This window comes from Dipodomys spectabilis, unplaced genomic scaffold (genome assembly GCF_019054845.1).
Source record: "Dipodomys spectabilis isolate Male_0828 unplaced genomic scaffold, ASM1905484v1 ptg000096l, whole genome shotgun sequence".
NCBI lineage: Eukaryota > Metazoa > Chordata > Mammalia > Rodentia > Heteromyidae > Dipodomys > Dipodomys spectabilis.
The window spans coordinates 11263708-11282930 of NW_024870773.1; the positions used below are offsets into that span (position 1 = coordinate 11263708).

At 39.4% G+C, this 19223-nt stretch overlaps 1 protein-coding gene across 14 annotated transcripts in view; it reads right to left on the minus strand.

Moving 5' to 3' along the window:
- Mllt10 (MLLT10 histone lysine methyltransferase DOT1L cofactor) overlaps positions 1 to 19223 on the minus strand; it is a 160062-nt gene that overhangs the window by 107291 nt on the left and 33548 nt on the right. For 13 of the 14 annotated variants that reach the window (XM_042686311.1, XM_042686312.1, XM_042686310.1 and 10 more), the window contains one exon: positions 1503 to 1557. The exons of the other annotated variant lie outside the window; for it this stretch is intronic. In XM_042686311.1, the coding sequence (XP_042542245.1) occupies positions 1503 to 1557 (55 nt within the window). The remainder of the gene's footprint in view (positions 1 to 1502; positions 1558 to 19223) is intronic. 14 annotated transcript variants of the gene reach the window in all.

Sequence of the window (19223 nt, forward strand, 5' to 3'; positions counted from 1 at the left end):
CAAAGAAAAAATTAAATAGCAAGAGAATAAATAAAAGTGAACAGTTAGTGAACTGGACAATTCTCACAAGAAGAAATACAAATGGCTAACAGATTCATGAAGAAATGTTCAACATATTAGCCAAAGGAAATGCAAATCAGAATCACATTAAAATTACATCGCATCCCAGTCAGAAAGGCATCCATCAAGAAAACAACAAATGCTGGCTAAGATTGGGGTGGAGAATACCCTTCAAGCCCTGTTATGAAATGTAAACTAGTACAACTATGGAAATCAGTGTGATGTTTTCTCAAAAGACTAAACCAATTTACCAGAAAGATACCAGCATACTGTAGTACTAGTCACAATGGCCAATGATATAGAATCAGCAAATGTACCCAACATCAGATGAACGAATAAAGTGCACACTCACATATACATACACACAGGAAATGTCATTTAGCCATAAAAAAACTCGAAGTGTAACTTTGGCTCAAGTGATAGAGCACTAGCCTTGAGTAAATTAGGCTTAGGAACAGTGCCCAGGCCCCAAGTTCAAGCCCCGGACAGGCACCAAAAAAAAAAAGTTTTGGATTTGGGAGTATTTAAGATTAAAGACTTTTCTGATTGGAAATGCTCAAACCTAATACACAAAAATCCTCAGGGAAGAACACCAAGCTAGGAGTAGTAGTAAATGATTATAATCCCAGTACTTGGAATGCTGAGGCAGAAGGATCTAGAGACTAAGGCCAGACTGGAGTACATAGTAAGATCTTGTCATAGATTTTTAATTATAAGTATGTAGATCAGTCTGCATAAAATAAAAAACAATTCAAGTTTACCCACAAAGAAAACCTGTTTTAACTACAGTCTAAGAACTCAGGAGGCTGAGGGAAAATTATTTTCAGTTTCAGGCCAGCCTGGGCTACATAGTAAAAACTTGTCACAAATGAATTAAATAAATTCCAGTATTGTTAATAATTGAACAGTAAACAATTTAATTTCATAAAATTAAAATGATCTAAGTTGACATGACAGTACACATCATGTGAAGAAGAGATCAGAAGAGCCTAAGTTTGAGGCCCATTTAGACTACATAGCAAGATCTTGTTTCAAATCAAATCAACCAGGTCCATTACTGCTTTCTCCTTTACTTTCTTTTATGCCTTTCTTAGGGATTGAACTCAGGGCCTGCCTCATGCTTTCATTCAGCTTTTTCCACTCAGAACTCACGCTCTATCACTTGAGCTACTCCTCTACTTCTAGCTTTTTGCTGGTTAACTAGAGATAAATCTCTTGCATTTGGCTGACCAAGCTGACTCCAAAATGCCTCAGATCTCAGCTTCCTGAGTTCCTAGGATTAGAGGTATGAGCCAACAGCTCCCAGTCATTACAGTTAATATGAGTAGAAAACACTGCTCAACTTGATTTAAAAAAAAAAAAAAGAACTACCAGATGTTTTTTAAAAAATGCTTTACCACACCAATATTCAATAATTTTTTTTCAAAAATCTCAGTACTTACCCCCATTATCTGTTCTTTTTAAAGCTCCATCTTTATGGGGACACAGTTCACATCTCTATTTAAAAAAAGGGGGGAAGGGGAGAAAATCAATTTTTTTCAGATTACCAAAAGCACAATATATTCCCTCAAACTACAAAACTAATAAAAATATGGAAATAGCATCTGCACTAATTGCAACAAAAATATTCTAGAACACCACTCACAAAATGACTTCTGAATAACAAGGGATCTTCCTCATTCCATCAAATATGCGACTTCTTCAAAAGTGCACTTTAACTGTTAAAATCCTGCCACAATATTTTTGAGTTTTGCACTAATTAAAAAAAATAAAAACTAAATAAGTGGGTACCTACAGACCCACATACTTTAGAAGCAGAAAGAGAAGGCTCAATTGACCCTCGGAGTTTTAGACCAGGTTAGAAAACATAAAAATCCTTTATTTAAAAAGGAAAAGATGCCGGCCACCAGTGGCTCATGCCTGTAATCCTAGCTACTCAGGAGGCTGAGATCTAAGCTAGCCCAGGCAGGAAAGTCAGTGAGACTCTTATCTTCAATTAACTGCTGAAAACCGGAAGTGGCCCTGTGGCTCAAGCAGTACAGCACTCTCTGAGCTGAAGGACAGCGCCCAGGCTCAGAGTTCAAGCCCCATGACCAACCAAAAAAAAAAAAAAGGAAAAGATGTAAAGTGCCAGGACTCATGCCTGTAATCCTAGCTATTAAGACAGCTGAGATCTGAGGACTGCAGTTCAAAGCCAGCCTAGGCAGGAAAGTCTGTTCAGACTCACTAACAAAACAAAACAAAAGCCAGAGTGGACCTGTGGCTCAAGTAGTAGAGCACAACAGCTCAGAGACAGCGTTCAAGCCCTAGAACCAGCACAAAAAAATAAAATAAACAAGTATACAAAAAAAAATGACTGATATAGTTAGAAGAATCTGAGATGAGGCTCTCTATATGCTATAGTTAAGCAATCCAAATGTAAGGCAGGCTGTAGCTGCATTTGTCACTGTTAGAAGTCACTGGAAGTCAGGTGTTGGTGGCTCATAACTATAATCCTTTCTATGCAGGAGAATGAGATCTGAGAACTAAAGCTGAGGTTTACCCACCCAGAGAGGAAAGTGTTCAAGATTCTATCTCTAATTATCCAGGAAAAAAACATGTTAGACTAAAGTGTGGCTCAAGTGGTAGAATACCAGCCAAGACAGAGTATAAGGACCTCAATTCTATCTCCAGTACCAGTACACACACATACAAAAAAAAAAAAAAAACCTGCTATACTAATTTTTATTTAAATATGTGAGAGACTATACTAGAGGCACAAGAAGATCCTGTGAAAGGGAATCGAAAACAGAAAAATGTATTTTTCAATACAATTTTTCAAATTAAAAAAAACTGAAATGTCCAACACAAGTAACAAGTAAAAGTTATACAAAGGTTCTCTCATGTTCTTTTTTCCTTCAGTGCTGGGATTAAACCCAGGGGCTACACATACTAGGCAAGTACTCTACCACTGAGTTACCTTCCTAGAAGAGAGTTCTTTCTTTTCTAAACCATTAGGGAAGTATAAAACTAACTTTTTCCATCTTTAGACTTTTATTGTTATTTTGGCATCAATTTCCAAACACACTTCGCTAAACCCAGTTTACCAAAATAATGGCCATTAGGAAGCTCTGGCTATGTAACAAACTAGTCAATTTCCAGGAGTTTACACAGACTGTGATCGTTATATTAGAAAAAAAATACATGACAGAGTAAGAAAGGTAAATTAAAATTTTGTCTGATCCTGCTCATGCTATATATTAGATATATTTTTGGATTATTTTACAAGTGTGTATAAGTTTTAATTTATTAGCATACATAGGTTGTACAAGGGGGATTTCACTGTGATATTCCCATACACACTATATATCTTCATCACTCACCCTCTCTATCACTCAACCTTACCCTATTCCCCCTCTTCCTGAAATAACTTCAACAGGTTTCCCTGTTCTATTTTCATACATGGCAAATAAACTACTTTGACCATATTCATCCTCATTCACTCTCTTCCTTAGCCCTTGCCCCTCCTACCAGGACCATTCTCCAACAGAGCCTGTTTTCAAGCATATGTATTATAAAATAAAAAATATATACTTGACTTTTGTCCCCAGTTCCTGACACAGAGCTCTTAAGACTCTTGGAGGGGCTGGGAATGTGGCTTAGTGTACAGTGCTTGCCTACATGCATGAAGCCCTGGGATCGATTCCTCAGTATCATATAAACAGAAAAGGCCAGAAGTGGTGATGTGGCTCATGCTAGCCTTGAGCAAAAGAAGCTCAGGGACAGTGCCTAGGCCCTGAATTCAAGCCCCAGGACTGGCACAAAGAAAAAAAAAAAAAAAAGGACTCCTGGAATTTGTTTTTTGTTGTTGTTATTGTTGTTTTTTGGGGGGTCCAGTTGTAGGGCCTGAACTCTGGGCCTAGGCGCTGTCCCTCAGCTCTTCAGCTCAAGGCTAGTCCTCTACCACTTGAGCCACAGAGCCACTTCCGGCTTTTTTCATTTTGCTTATGAGGTGCTGAGGAATTGAACCCAGGGCCTCAGGCATGCAAGGCAAGCACTCTACCACTGAGCCACCTTCCCAGCCCGACTCCTGGAATTTCTGAAGTGATTGGATCACACCTGAGATTATGCTAATGAGGTGACTTAAAGCAGGCACCCATAGCTTCAGGATGGGATGGATAGTCCATAGACAACCAAATAATTACACAGTTAGAGGATTTTTAGTCCCTTTCCAACCTGAAGATTAGGAAACTAGTTAATTTACATTCTTTCTTTTTCCCCTTGAAATAGAGTTGGGTGTTTTGTATTATGTCGTTGAACTCAGGGCCTGGGTACTATTAGCTTTTTCCACTCAAGGCTAGAGCTTTACCCTCTGAGCCACTGTTCCACTTCCAACTTCTTGTAGTTAACTGGAGATAAGAGGATAGTGTTTCCTGCTCAGGATCACGTGATCCTCAGATCTCAGGCTCCTGAATAACTAGAATTACAAACATGAGGCACTAAGAAATAGTTTAAATACACTTGAACAATAAGATGTGCTGAGTTTGGGGATTGGTGAATATACCAAATGGAGGGAGAATATGACTCCACAGACAGAAGCTCCTGCACATAGGGCCCTTTGGGATCCAATACTATGCTTTTTTAAAATATGCTTTGAGTCATTTGACTCCAGTTGTAGGACTCTGGGAATACAGACAAGCACATGACTCTATCTTCATCTCTTCATCACTTATAATTTCCTGTATGTTTATAATTAGCCAACATATGCTACATTCACTACATTCTGTGAACTATTTTAACAAATCATGCGGCTGGGAAGGTGGCTCAGTGGTAGAGCGCTTGCCTTGCATGCATGAGGCTCTGGGTTCGATTCCTCAGCACCACATAAGCAAAAAGAAAAAAGCTGGAAGTGGCGCTGTGACTCAAGTGGTAGAGCGCTAGCCTTGAGCTGAAGAGCTGAGGGACAGCGCCCAGGACCAGAGTTCAGGCCCCACAACCGGCAAAAAAAAAAAAATTATGAAACCAAGTTTTGGGAATCCTCAACTTATAGTCAGTCAATCAAAAGTATAGAAAGTCCAGACTTACCACCAACAGGCATCAGCAGATGAAACAGTTTTAGGGAATAAGCCCTTTAATGTACAGGATCTGAGGCACTACAAGCAGATATTCCAAAAGTGAACTGACGTTTGAGCCATGCTCCCAATCAGGCTTTTTAATAGTTAATTGGATATAAAAAGTCTAAAAAACTTTTTGTCTAGTCTGACTTCAAACAGAGATCTCTCAGATCTTAATCTCCTGAGTAGCCTGGATTACAGGTGTGAGTGCTCAGACAGGAGAGTTTAGGATTTTTTAGGTTCTAATGATCAAACCCAGAGCTTTGTGAATGCTAGATGAATATTCTCCTGCTGAGCTAAGTCTCATTTCTTTCTCTTTTAAGTAAAATTTGTAATCTTGACAAGGGGGTCCAAGGCTAACTCAGGTAAGGCTAGAGCATCTTGTTCTATCATCTGACAAGCAAGCTATCAAACTTCCAGAGTCACATAAAAGGACTTATGAGCCAGCTGCTGGTGGCTCATGCCTGTAATCCTAGCTACTAGGGAAACTGAGATCTGAGGATCACAGTTCCAAGCCAGGGCAACAGGAAAGTCTTGAGACTCTATCTCCAACAAACTACTCAGAAAAAGCCAGAAGTGGCGCTGCAGCTCAACTGGTAGAGCACTAGCCTTAAGTACAAAGAGGCTCAGACACTGAGTTCAAGCCCTAGGAACAGCAAAAAAAAAAAAAAAAACTTATGAGCTAACCTTCAGCCAAGAGGAAAAAGGTGAAATTATTTAAGTCAACAGAGATTAATGGCAATGGAGTGAAACATACTAAATGGTTCTAAATCCATGATAAAATGAACTTCCATTTTTTGTTTTTAGTAAGTTTTTTTATTGTGAAAATACCGTACACAGGGGTTACAATTACATGAGCAAGGTAATGAGTACATTTCTTATCAAGCATTGTTGCTTCCTCCTTTTTGTTTTTCCCCTACCATCCCTGCCCTCCCATCTCCAAGACTACACTCTACTCCCTACCCCTCCCACCCCCAAACTTGTAAAGTTCACTTTTCGACATAGCATCTTGTACATCTCATTGTTGCAATGGGTCCACCTGTATTCCTATTTAAACATTTTTTTCCCTTCCCCTCCACAAATTAAACCAACATCAAATACAGTGAAAACAAGGCTTATACCATGAGGGAGGGACATACAAAGCAACAAAACAATCACCTTATAAATATGTTAGAAACAATAGTAAGCAAGAAAAAAACCACTTGTGTCCTTATCTTAGGGTTCATTTCGCCTAACATCATCTTATCTAACCTTTTCTGATTGTCTCAGACATATACTAGTAATTGCAAATAAGGGAAACCATGGGACCTATGTTTCTTTGGGCCTGGTTTATGACTTCCATTTTTAAAATGATATAAGCTTATAAGATAACCCCTTAACAGAGATAGTAACTGTAAATTCTGGACAAAATACAAATAGCAGCTACCTGAATACAAACAAGAGAGGGGAGACAAAAGCAACTACATTCTGCATGAAGTAAAAGCCTGAAGGGATCAGCTTAAGAGTTTGATATTCTCAAGAAACTAATCCCTCCCAAACCTAACAAACCAATTACTAAATGGGCAAGGGAACTAAAGAGGGACTTCTCAGATGAAGAAATAAAAATGGCAATGAAACACATGAGGAAATGTTCATCATCCCTGGTGGTGAAGGAAATGCAAATAAAGACAACCCTGAGATACCACCTTACCCCAGTCAGAATGTCCCACATCCACAAATCAGCCAACGACAAATGCTGGAGGGGATGTGGAAAAAGAGGAACCCTATTACACTGCTGGTGGGAATGTACACTTATACATCCACTTTAGAAAGCAGTCTGGAGGGTCCTTAGAAAGCTAAAGATTGACCTCCCTTACGACCCAGTCATACCATTTCTAGGCATCTACCCTCAACAACAGGAACCAATATACAAGGACACGTGCACCTCCATGTTTACTGCAGCACTGTTCACAATAGCCAGGATATGGAAACAACCCAGATGCCCCACCACAGATAAATGGATCCAAAAATTGTGGTATCTATACACAATGGAATATTATGCAGCCATTAGAAATGACAAAATAATGGCATTTGCAGGGAAATGGATGGAGCTAGAAGGAATCATGTTGAGTGAGGTAAGCCAAGAGCAAAGAGACAAACAGTACATGGTCTCCCTGATAAGTGGATGCTAAATCCAAAATGTTAGGTGATACGACAAAATTAACAGGACTTAAGAAACAAAGAACTTCCACTCATCTGGTCGAACCACTGCTAAATATCTCCATGCTCCTGATCATATGTATGGTGTATATGTGTACACCGTTATATGTTATAGACTGTGATAGACAATTTGTTCCAGGAAAGTTAGAATGAACTTGTGACTTTAAATGAGCACCATTATTCCACAATACTGTGAAATTTGGGAAATTATGTAATCACTTAATCACAATTTAAAAAAAAAAAAAAGAACCTCGGGGAAGGTAAGGAGGGAAGGGATGGTAGGGGGAAAACAATGGAGGGGGTAACAATGCTCAATAGGAAGTGTACTCATTACCTTGCTCATGTAACTGTAACCCTCTGTATAGTATCTTTACAATAAAAAATTTTTAAAAAAAAGAGTTTGATATTTTTTTAGAACTTTTGGCCTGATGACAAGCCATAGTGACTATTCGCATAATAGTATATAAGAAGCAAAAGACAAAGTTTAGATCAACCTTACTGACTTTAAAGTAAGATTTGAATTCTTGAAAAGTAAAGAATAAGGAGAAAGCTCCATATCTTTATGCACACAATGAATCTAAATCTTCTGACCTTTATGAACCATACAAACACAGGGCAAGCTAGTAACATGAAAAACAAAAGAAAAAAAATGAGATTTAAGCACGTACACAAAAGGTAGTTTGAATCCAATCAAATCAAATACCTAATTTAAAATAATTTCTTCAAAGGGAAAAAATACAATAACATAAAAACATTCATTACATTTATCCAAGTTACTTGACCTACTTAAAACCAAAGATGTCAGCCATCCTCAAAAGACAATAAATGTCAACTCCAAGATGATTCAGACATTGAGTTTAGCAGAAAAGGGCTTTTAAAAAATATTATAACTACCGGGCGCTGGTGGCTCACGCCTGTAATCCTAGCTACTCAGGAGGCTGAGATCTGGGGATCTCAGTTCAAAGCCAGCCCGGGCAGAAGGGACTGTGAGACTCCTATCTCCAATAAACCACCAGAAAACCGGAAGTGGCGCTGTAGCTCAAGTGGTAGAGCGCTCGCCTTGAGCTGAAGAGCTGAGGGACAGCGCCCAGGCCCAGAGTTCAAGCCCCACGACCGACAAAAAAAAAAAAATTATAACTAAAGTCTATGAAACCTAACAATAAAGATATACCTACAATAAGTGAAACAGGCAAATCTCAATGAAGGAAAAGAAACTATAATGAAGAAATATATAGTGAGCTGGGGATACAGCTCAATGGTGTAAAACACACTATTTTTTATGAGTCCTGGAAGTTTATTCTCCAGAGGAAAAAGGAGAGGGAAGAAGAGAGAAGGAGAGGAGAAAAAGAAAAGAAAATTCAAAAACTGAATAAAACATGTGAAGTGAACGTTTTATTGGACAGTCTTAACAGAACTGACATATAAAAGTCAGTGAACTTGAAGCTCAATAAATACAGTATCTAATCTGAAAGAAAAAAATCCAACAGCACTACCACCTACAACCAGTGAAATAAAAAGGGCTTTGGCAACTCTACCCAAGAGTCTAATATGCATAAATAAAGGTCTGGAAAATAAGGGGAAGAGAAAATAAAGAGGTATGAGCCAGAAAAAAAAAATTAAATAAAGGCCAAATTTTCCAATTCAAAATAAAGACAAATTTACACATTCAAGAAGCTGAACAAGCCGGGCGCTGGTGGCTCACGCCTGTAATCCTAGCTACTCAAGAGGCTGAGATCTGAGGATCGCGGTTCAAAGCCAGCCCAGGCAGGAGAGACCGTGAGACTCCTATCTCCAATAAACCACCACAAAACCGGAAGTGGCGCTGTAGCTCAAGTGGTAGAGCGCTCGCCTTGAGCTGAAGAGCTGAGGGACAGCAGCGCCCAGGCCCAGAGTTCAAGCCCCACGACCGACCAAAAAAAAAAAAGAAGCTGAACAATCCAAGCACACTTGGGAGCCTGAAGCAGGGGAGTGAGCTTCATTCCCACCAGCCTTTGCTACATATCTAAGCCCTCTAAAATATAGAGAGAAAAATACAAGACAAAACAAAAAACTGAGCAAGCATCCTGCAGCAGTTACCTTAAACTACTTGCTGCCAGGCCCAGTCACTCATGCCCATAATCCTAGCTACTGAAAAGGCTGAGATATGATGCTTCAGTTAGAAACAAGCCAACCTTGGCCATTAAAGTAGCTGGAAGCCTGAGGTGTGGCTCAAGTGGTAAAGTGATAGACTTGAACTTCCTTAAAAAAACAAAACAAAACTAAGGGCCGTGGACAGTCGGGTAATCCTAGCTACTGAGGAGGCTGAGATCTGAGGATCCCGATTCAAAGCCAGCCGGAGCAGGAAAGTCCATGAGACTCTTATCTCCAATAAACCACTAGAAAACCGGAAGTGGTGTAGTGGCTCAAGCCGAAGAGCGCTTGCCTGGAGCTGAAAGAGCTTAGGGACAGCGCTCAGGCCCAGAATTCAAGCCCCACGACTGACAAAAAAAAAAGTAAGGGACAGTGCACAGTACCTGAGTTCTAGATCTAGCACCAGTAGCTAAATTAAAAAAAAAAAAAAAAAAAAAAAGCTTGCTGAAGAGCAAGAACAAAGGTAGAAAGCTAAAAGAAACCAAATGAAAATAGTAAATAAAGCATATAATGGAGCACGATTATGTAAAGGATGAAGAACAAAAGAAAATGCTTTTAAAGTGTTGAAAAAGTACTGTCAATCGAGGATGATGAACAGGTAGATTACTAAGATTTTCAGATTTTCAGGTACTAAAAAAGCAAACAGAACTCAGAATACAGACATTACAAAAGGGAAATGATACTGGAAAATTTCAGCAAACAAAATGGTCAATACAACACAAATAGTCAATATCTGGGTAACATTATAATTTCTTAGAACTATGTGATTACTGAAAACAATAGTATTGTCTCCAGAGCTCTATAATCCATATAAATCTAACATATACGACAATAATTTAATTGACAAAGGGTAAAGGTAATATATAGACTTCAAAAGTTACACGATTTGTACACTTTATAGTGATACAATATTAACATTAAGTGGTATACTATACAAAGAATGAAAAAATAAGACCAAAGTTGCTAGAGCTGTGTACAAAAAAAAAAAAAAAGGTTGGATCCATTCCTAACAGAGTACATAAAAATTAACTCAAAATGAGTCACACATCTAAACATGAGCTAAAACTAGAAATCCTTGGGGAAAAAAAACAGACGAATAAAAACTCACATCTTGATTGGACAATGGATCCTTAGCCACATCACCAAAGCAAATACAACATAAGATAGATAAACTGGGATTTACCCAAGTTCTTTTGTGCTACCAGTGATAACATCTTGAAATTAGAAGACAATCTCCAGAATGGAAAATTTAAAATCATGTCACCAGATATATACCCAGAATTTGTATCTAAAATATGTAAAAATGTTCTCCACTCAATAACTGAAAGATATATAACTCAACCGAAAACTGGGTAAAAGCAAGGTGCTGGTAGCTCAAGGCTGCATTTCTAGCTAGAAGGCTGAGAGCTAAAGACTGCAGTTGAAAGCCAGCTTAGGTAGCAAAATCTAGGAAACTCTATCTCCAATTAACCAGGAAAAAAACCTGGACTGGAGATGTAGGTCAAGTGTTAGAGTACCAGCTGTTGGTGGAAAAAGTATAGTAAGAGCTAGAGTTCAAATGCTGATACTGATATATGAAAAAGCAAGGCTGAAGGCATGGCTCAAGTGGTACACAACCAGTCAGGCATGCAAGCCCAATGAAACAAAAGTGTGAAGCCCTGAACTTTAGAAGCCCAGTGCTGTCTAAATAAATAAATAAACAACAGGTAAAGGCAGTGCAGTGGATTACACCGTAATCCTAATTACTCAAGACATGGGATTTGGAAGAAAGACTCTAGGCCAGCTAAGCAAAAGTTCACAAAACCTCATTTCAACCAGCAAAAAAAATAGCCTTAGTGGTTCATCCATGAATAGAAATAAACAGAATCCAGACTGACATGGACAAGACTACCAGACACAAAATAACCACAGCAAAAAAAAAAAAAAAGGGAACAGGGTGCATTGGCTCAAGAGAATTTGCCTAACAAGCACAATCAAATCCCATACCACCAAGAGAAAAGAAAAATGAATAGACGATATGAAAATACATTTCTCTAAGGAAAATACATAAATGACAAACTGGTACATAAAGAATTTTTGGTTGTTTTTATTTCTCTCACAATTCTCCCTCATCTCCTTCCACAAAATACTGCAAATCATATAATTCCACTTATATGAAACATATAGAAGAGACATTTTTTTTTTTTTTTTTTGTCGGTCGTGGGGCTTGAACTCTGGGCTTGGGCACTGTCCCTGTGCTCTTCAGCTCAAGGCAAGCGCTCTAACGCTTGAACCACAGCACCACTTCCAGAAGAGACAAATTTGTAGGAACAAAAAGTAGATCAGAAGCTGGCTCAAACCTGTAATCCTAGCTAGTGAGAAGGCTGAGCTTTGAAGATTGCTGTTCAAAGCCAGCTAGGGTAGGAAAGCCCATGAGACTCTTATCTCTAATTAACTACCAAAAGAGCCAAAAGTAGAGCTGTAGCTCAAGTGGTAAAGTGGTAGAGCAAAAAAGCTCCTGGACAGCACCTCGGTCCTGAGTTCAAGCCCCAGGACAGCAGCACCAAAAAAAATAAAAAGGTACAGCAGTATCTGCCAAGGACTGGAGGAATAATATAGTGAGGGGATTAATATTCTTTTTTCTTTTTTTGTTAAGCTTAAATTCTTTTGTAAGTGGCGAAAATATTCTAAAATTAATTACAGTGATGGTGAATTTTTTTATTAAAATCACAGAATTATACAACTCCAATGACTGGACTGTACAGTATGTAAGTCACATGTCATTTAAGTAATTCTAAAATAGTAATTCTAAAAGTAATTCCAAAAAGGAAATTCTTTAAAAGCAATTTAAAGGTAAATCTAAAACAAAACATGAAAGACTTAAAAAAGATGAAACACAAAATTAAATAAAACAGACCTCAACCCAAATGATATAATTACTTCAAATGCTAAGAAACTAATAAAAATGTATAACACAAATGTGAAAGTATAACTAAATTCTGTGCCTATAAGAAACACACTTTTTAAAGATATTAAGTAAGTCAAAAGCAAATGAATAAAAATTAAGATAGTGGTGAGGTGCTGGTAGAGTGGTAGAGTGCTTGCCTTGCATGCATGAGGCCCTGGGTTCAATTCCCCAGCACCACATAAGCAGAAAAAGCCAGAAGTGGTTCTGTGGCTCAAATGGTAGAGTGCTAACCTTGAGTTGAAGAGCTAAGGGACAGTGCCCAGGCACAGAGTTCAGGCCCACGACTGACAAAAAAAAAAAAAGATAGTGGTGAGTAATTAAATAGTAAAATAAAAAGGGCTATTTCATGATAATCACTGTCAAATCACTAATATACTATAATAACACTAATCATACATGCATATACCTGGTAATAAAGCTTCAAAATACATGAAGCAAAAATTCTCAGAAGGACTAAACTAGTAAGACAATTCCACAAACACTAAGATATGTTGACATCCCTCTTTAACAAAACTGAAAACCAAGGGAAAAAAAAAAATCAATGAAGAAACTGAAATCTGAGAGTGAGGAAAGGAGAGGACATTGTCCAAAAAGAAATGTGCTCTTGGGCTGTGAAGGTAGCTCAGTGGTAAAGTGCTTGCCTTTCGTGCATGAGGCCTTGAGTTCGATTCCTCAGCACCACATAAGCAAAAAAGGCCAGAAGTGGCACTGTGACTTGTGGTAGAGTGCTAGCCTTGAGCTGAAGAGCTGAGGGACAGCGCCCAGGCCCAGAGTTCAGGCCCCACGACTGCCAAAAAAAAAAAAAGAAATGAGCTCTTTACCTGACTTAGGTAACTATAACCTCTCTGCATATCACCTTTATAATAATCTTTTTTTTTATTATTTAAAGAAATAGATAGCCTAAACAATGCAGTAATATACGTTCTTCTCAGGTAAACATAGTACATTCACCAAGAAAGACCACACTGGTCCACAAAAAAAAAAAAAGAGTTGGGTTTCTTTTGGTCGATTGTAGTGCTTGAACTCAGGACCTGGGCACTGTCCCAGAGCTCTTTTGCTCAAGGCTAGCACTCTACCACTTTTGAGCAACAGCACCACTTCTGGTTTTCTGGTGGTTAACTGGAAATAAGAGTATCATGGACTTTACTACTTGGGCTGGCTTTAAACTGATTCTCAGATCTCCGACTCCTGAGTAGCTACTAGGAATGAAGCAGTGCCCAGATACAATGCATTTTAAATAATTATAATCATAGAAAAAAATCAATTGACAATATTAGAGAAAAAAAAAGGAATGGTACTAATGAGTCAAGGTTCTACTTAAAGAATCTAAAAATGAGGCTGGAAGTTGGCTCAGTGGTAGAGTGCTAGCCTTTGCATGCATGAGGCCCTGGGTTTGATTCCTCAGCACCACATAAGCAGAAAAAAGCCAGAAGTGGTGCTATGGCTCAAGTGGTAGGGCGCTCACCTTGAGCTGAAGAGCTGAGGGACAGCACCCAGGCCCAGAGTTCAGGTCCCATAACCAACAAAAAGAAAAGAAAGAAAGATGAAGCAGAGCCAGAAAAGAAATAGAAATTTTAAAATCAAAACTGGTCCTCTGAAGCCGGGCACCAGTAGCTTATGCCTATAATCCTAGCTTCTCAGAAGGCTATCTAAGGATCTCTGTTCAAAGCTAGCCCAAGCAAGATAGTTCCTCTGAGAATCTTTTTTTTTTTTTTTTTTTTTTAAATCCGGTTGTGGGGCCTGAACTCTGGGCCTGGGCGCTGTCCCTCAGCTCTTCAGCTCAAGGCTAGCACTCTACCACTTGAGCCACAGCACCACTTCCGGCTTTTTTCTTTTTGCCTATGTGGTGCTGAGTCGTCGAACCCAGGGCCTCATGCATGGCAAGGCAAGCGCTCTACCTCTGAGCCACCTTCCCAGCTCCATCCTCTGAGAATCTTATCTCTAATTAACCACCAGAAAACAAGGAGAGCCACAGATCAAAACAGCTAGCCTCGAACAAAAGAGCTGAGGGACAGTGCCAAGGCCCCAAGTTCAAGCCCACTAAAAAAAAATAAAATAAAAACTGCTCTTCTGGCAGGGTGCAAGTGGCTCACATCTGTAATCCTAGTTATTCAGGAGACTAAGGACAGAGAATCTAAGTTCAAATCCAACCAGGGCAAGAAAGTCTATGAGACTCTTATCTCCAATTAACCACCAAAAAACCAGAAGAGGAGCTGTAGGTCAAATAGCAGAACACCAGCCTTGAGCAAAAAAAAGCTAAGGAACAGTACTCATACCCTGACTTCAAGCCCTAGTAGCCGTAGCCATACACACTTACACATACACATACATACATACACATACATACACACACACATACAAATTAACAATAGCAGTATCTGACAAAAAGCTTTTTTTAATTTCAAACTTATCCTTCATGTTCACAAATACAAAATTATTTTAATATTAAAACTCAAACCCAGTATTTCTAAGATAGATAAATACCAGGAACAAGAGTCTATCTCATAAACACAAGCCTAAAATAACATTGGAAAACAAAACAATGAAATTGCCTTATCTTTTTGTTTGGTGTGGCTGAGGTTTAAACTCAAGACCTAAGTGCCTGTTATACAAAAAGGAAAGGTTCTACTACTTAAGCCACCCTCTCCTGCCTTAATGTTTTAAAATACATCATCTCAATTGTTAAAAACACAGCATTTGAGAAACTCAACTTCCTTTTATGATATAATAATGCTGAACAAAACCCAGGGCCTTACACATGTCTCAGGCTTTAAAATCTGTATGGGATGGTGGCTCAGTGGTAGAGTGCTTGCCTTGCATTCATGTGGCCCTGGATTTGATTCCTCAGCACCACAGAAGCAGAAAAAGCCTTGAATGGTAGAGCGCTAGCCTTGAGCTGAAGAGCTGAGGGACAGCACCCAAGCCCAGAGTTCAAGCCCCACAACAGACTAAATAAATAAATCCCTATTTGTATGACTTAGTATCTTGAGACCTTGATGATCCTAGAGTTAACTTTTGCCAAAGCTAGCTAACTCTTAGTGAACAACCTGCCTAATACTAAAGTTGCATGTGTAAACTAACAAATGCTAATAAGTCCTATCTCTAATTATTTCCTTTACCTATCTTATATCCTAGGCTACTATATTACCTAGTCACCCAGAGCCAAGTACTCAGCAAACAGAAAGAAATCTCTTTATCCCAGAGCCCTAGGAATTATTCAAACCAGACAACCCAGCCTGCTTACCTTTCCTCCCCCATTCCTTCTACTCTCCCAGTTTCTTTTCACTTCCTTAGATTCCTGACCCATCCCAGGGCTACTGTATGTGACTCCTTGGGACCTGGAGTACCCCTCCCTCCTTGTGATCTTGTAACCAACTATATTTTCAGTGGCAGGTGGGTACCAGTCTGTCGGTGTCCTTTTTTGTTTGGTGGGTTAGTTTTATTGTGTTTTGGCTAGTATTGAGGCTTGAACTAAGGATCTTGCATTCTAGCTTAGATTTTCTGCGTTTTGCTGACTAATCAGTCTCTTAGATTTGTCTACCCAAGCTGGCTTCAAACCATGATCCTCAGATCACAACCTCCAGAGTATCTAGGATTATCAGGTAGGTATAAGCCACTGGTTCCTGGTAGCCAACAGGGTTACCATTCTTTTATTTTTTCTTTTTTTTCGTTCATGGGGCTTGAACTCTAGGCTTAGGCACTATCCCTCAGCTCTTAAGCTCAAGGCGAGCGCTCTACCACTTGAGCCACAGCACCACTTCCAGTTTTCTAGTGGTTTATTGGAGATAAGAGTTTCTCAGACTTTCCTGACCTGGCTGGCTTTGAACTGTGATCCTCAGATCTCAGCCTCTTGAGTAGCTAGGATTATAGGCGTCAGCCACCAGCTCCTGGCTAGTGTTACCATTCTCAAAGAATGATAAAATCTACTTGAAAGCAGTTAATAGAGATTATTAATTTAGCCTATAAAAAATACAAATGAGATCAGCATCATTCCATAAGAAAAAAAAAGTAATAGAAATACAATCAGACAGAAAGAGATAAAACAGTGTGGTAGTAGTGGTGGTGGTTGTAGTGCTGACACTTCTGCTGAGAATGGAACCCAGGAATTGGAGTTATTCAAGTGCTCTACCACTGAGCAAAATTCCCATCCCAAAACTGAGAAATATGTCATGATCACATACCAGGATAATTTAACCTGCAAAAAAATGCAACCTACAAAAAAAAAAAATAAAAATTAATGTTGTTTAAGTAATGTGGTAAGACACAGGTCAAAATAACCAAAAAAAGTCAAATCGATTTCTATACACAAAAATTAAAAATTGACAATTTGCTCCAGGAAAGTTAGAATGAGCTTGTGACTTTAAATGAGCATCATTATTCCACAATACTATGAAATTTGGGAAATTATGTAACCACTTAATCACAATAAAAAAAAAAAAAGCACCAGAAAACAAGAAGTGGCGCGATGGCTCAAGTGGTAGAGCATGAGCCTTGAGCTGAATTGTTCAGGGACAGCTCCCAGGCCTAGAGCTCAAGCCCCACGACTGACAAAAAAAAGAGAGAGAGAGAGAGAGAGGTCTTTCATGCGATTGTTTCTAACATATTTATAAGATTATGTCTTTGTTGCCTTGTATGTCCCTCCCCCATGGTACAACCCCTGCTTTCACTATATATGTGATGTTGGTATATGTGGAGGGGAAGGGAAAAAACAAATTGTTAAAACAGGGATACAGGAGGACCCATTGCAACAATGAGATGTACAAGTCGTTATGTGGAAAAACAAACTTTACAACTTTGGGGGGGGGGGGGGCGGGACGCCAGGGAAGGGGAGGGGAGGATACGAAGGGACGGGAAGGGGAAACAAAGCAGAACGCAACAATGCTTGATAAGAAATATGCTCATTGGGGCTGGGAAGGTGGCTCAGTGGTAGAACGCTTGCCTTGCATGCTCAAGGCCCTGGGTTCGATTCCTCAACACCACATAAGCAGGAAAAAAAAAGCCGGAAGTGGCGCTGTGGCTCAAGTGGTAGAGCGCTAGCCTTGAGCTGAAGAGCTGAGGGACAGCGCCCAGGCCCAGAGTTCAGGCCCCACAACCGGACCCAAAAAACAAAAAACAAAAAAAAAAAAAGAAATGTGCTCATTATCTTACCCATGTAATTGTAACCCCTCTGTATAGTATTTTCACAATAAAAATATATATTAAAAAAATTAAAAATTGAATTTTAGCCAAGCACATGGTCCATGCCTGTAATCCAAGCACACTGAAGCCTGAAGCAAAAGAGAATCATTTTGAGTCTGGGCTTACAGTGAATCAATCCTAGGTCAGGCTGAGAAACATAGCAAGACCATGCCTCACAACAATAAATAAAAAGAGTCTCAATAAATAAATAAATGTCTCAATGGTAGTCTACCTAAATAGCTAGAGCAACCCCATACCAAAAGTAAGTAACTAACTTGGTAAGTACGTGTTTAAAATAGGGTCAAGCATGGTAGCAACAAGGCACACCAGTAACGGAAGCACTCAAGAGGTAGATAGAAGAGGATCTGTAGTTTAAGGCTGGCTTAAACAAGCAAGACCCAGTCTCAAAATACATACTCATACACACACACACACACACACACACACACACACACACACACACACACACACACACACACACAAAAATGCACACGTGCACGCGCGCTCAGAAAACAATATACTTTAAAGTATCTTTTAAACTGGGCACAAGAGGCTCAGGCTTGTAATCCTACACAGGAGGTTGAGAGCTGAGAATCATGGGTTCAAAGTCAGCTTAGGGAACAAAGTCCATGAAACTTTAATCTCCAATTAACCACCAAAAAGCTGGAAGTGCTGAGTAATAAGAGTACTAGCTTTGAGTAAAATGCTGGGGGGGGAGAGGGGGGGGAAGGGGGGCAGTGAGGGGGAAGGGCTAGTAGAAGGAAAACAAAGGAGGGGACAAGAAATGTACTCATTCCCTTACTCATGTAATGGTAACCCCTCTATACAGTATCTTTACAATAAAATAAAATTTTTTTTTAATGCTCAGAAACTAGGCCCTGCCCTGAGTTCAAGCCCCAGTACCAACACAACATAGTAAGAATAATAAGAATAATGGTATTTTTTTTTTTTAAGATATGGAGGACTGGCCTCAAGTATATCACTTATATACAAAGCATAAAACACAAGAGTTCAAAGAGAAAAAACAAAGCCAAACACAACGTCTCATACCTATAATCCCAACTACTCAGGTGGTAGATGTCAGGAGAATCAAAGTTCAGGCTAGTCTGAGCAGTTACCAAGACAATCATCTCAATCAATAAGCCAGGCATAGTATCTATCTATTATCCCAGCTACTCAGGAGCCCATAGGTAGAATGGTTACAGACTGAGACTGGACAGGGGAAAAAAAACACATGACCTGGGGCTGGGAAGGTGGCTCAGTGGTAGAGCACTTGCCTTGCATGCATGAGGCCCTGGGTTCGATTCCTCAACACCACATAAGCAAAAAGAAAAAAGCTGGAAGTGGTGCTGTGGTTCAAGTGGTAGAGCACTAGCCTTGAGCTGAAGAGCTGAAGGACAGAGCCCAGGCCCAGAGTTCAGGCCCCACAAATGGACCCCTAAAAAAAATAAAACACATGACCTTACCTGGAAAATAAAGTAAAAGAAGACTGGGAGTGTGGTTCAAGTGGTAAAGGTCCTGCCTAGCAAGCAGGAAACCTTGAGTTACATCCAAAGACTATTGGAAAAAAATTAATTAAATTCATATGCTGGGCACTGGTGGTTCACGCCTACAAG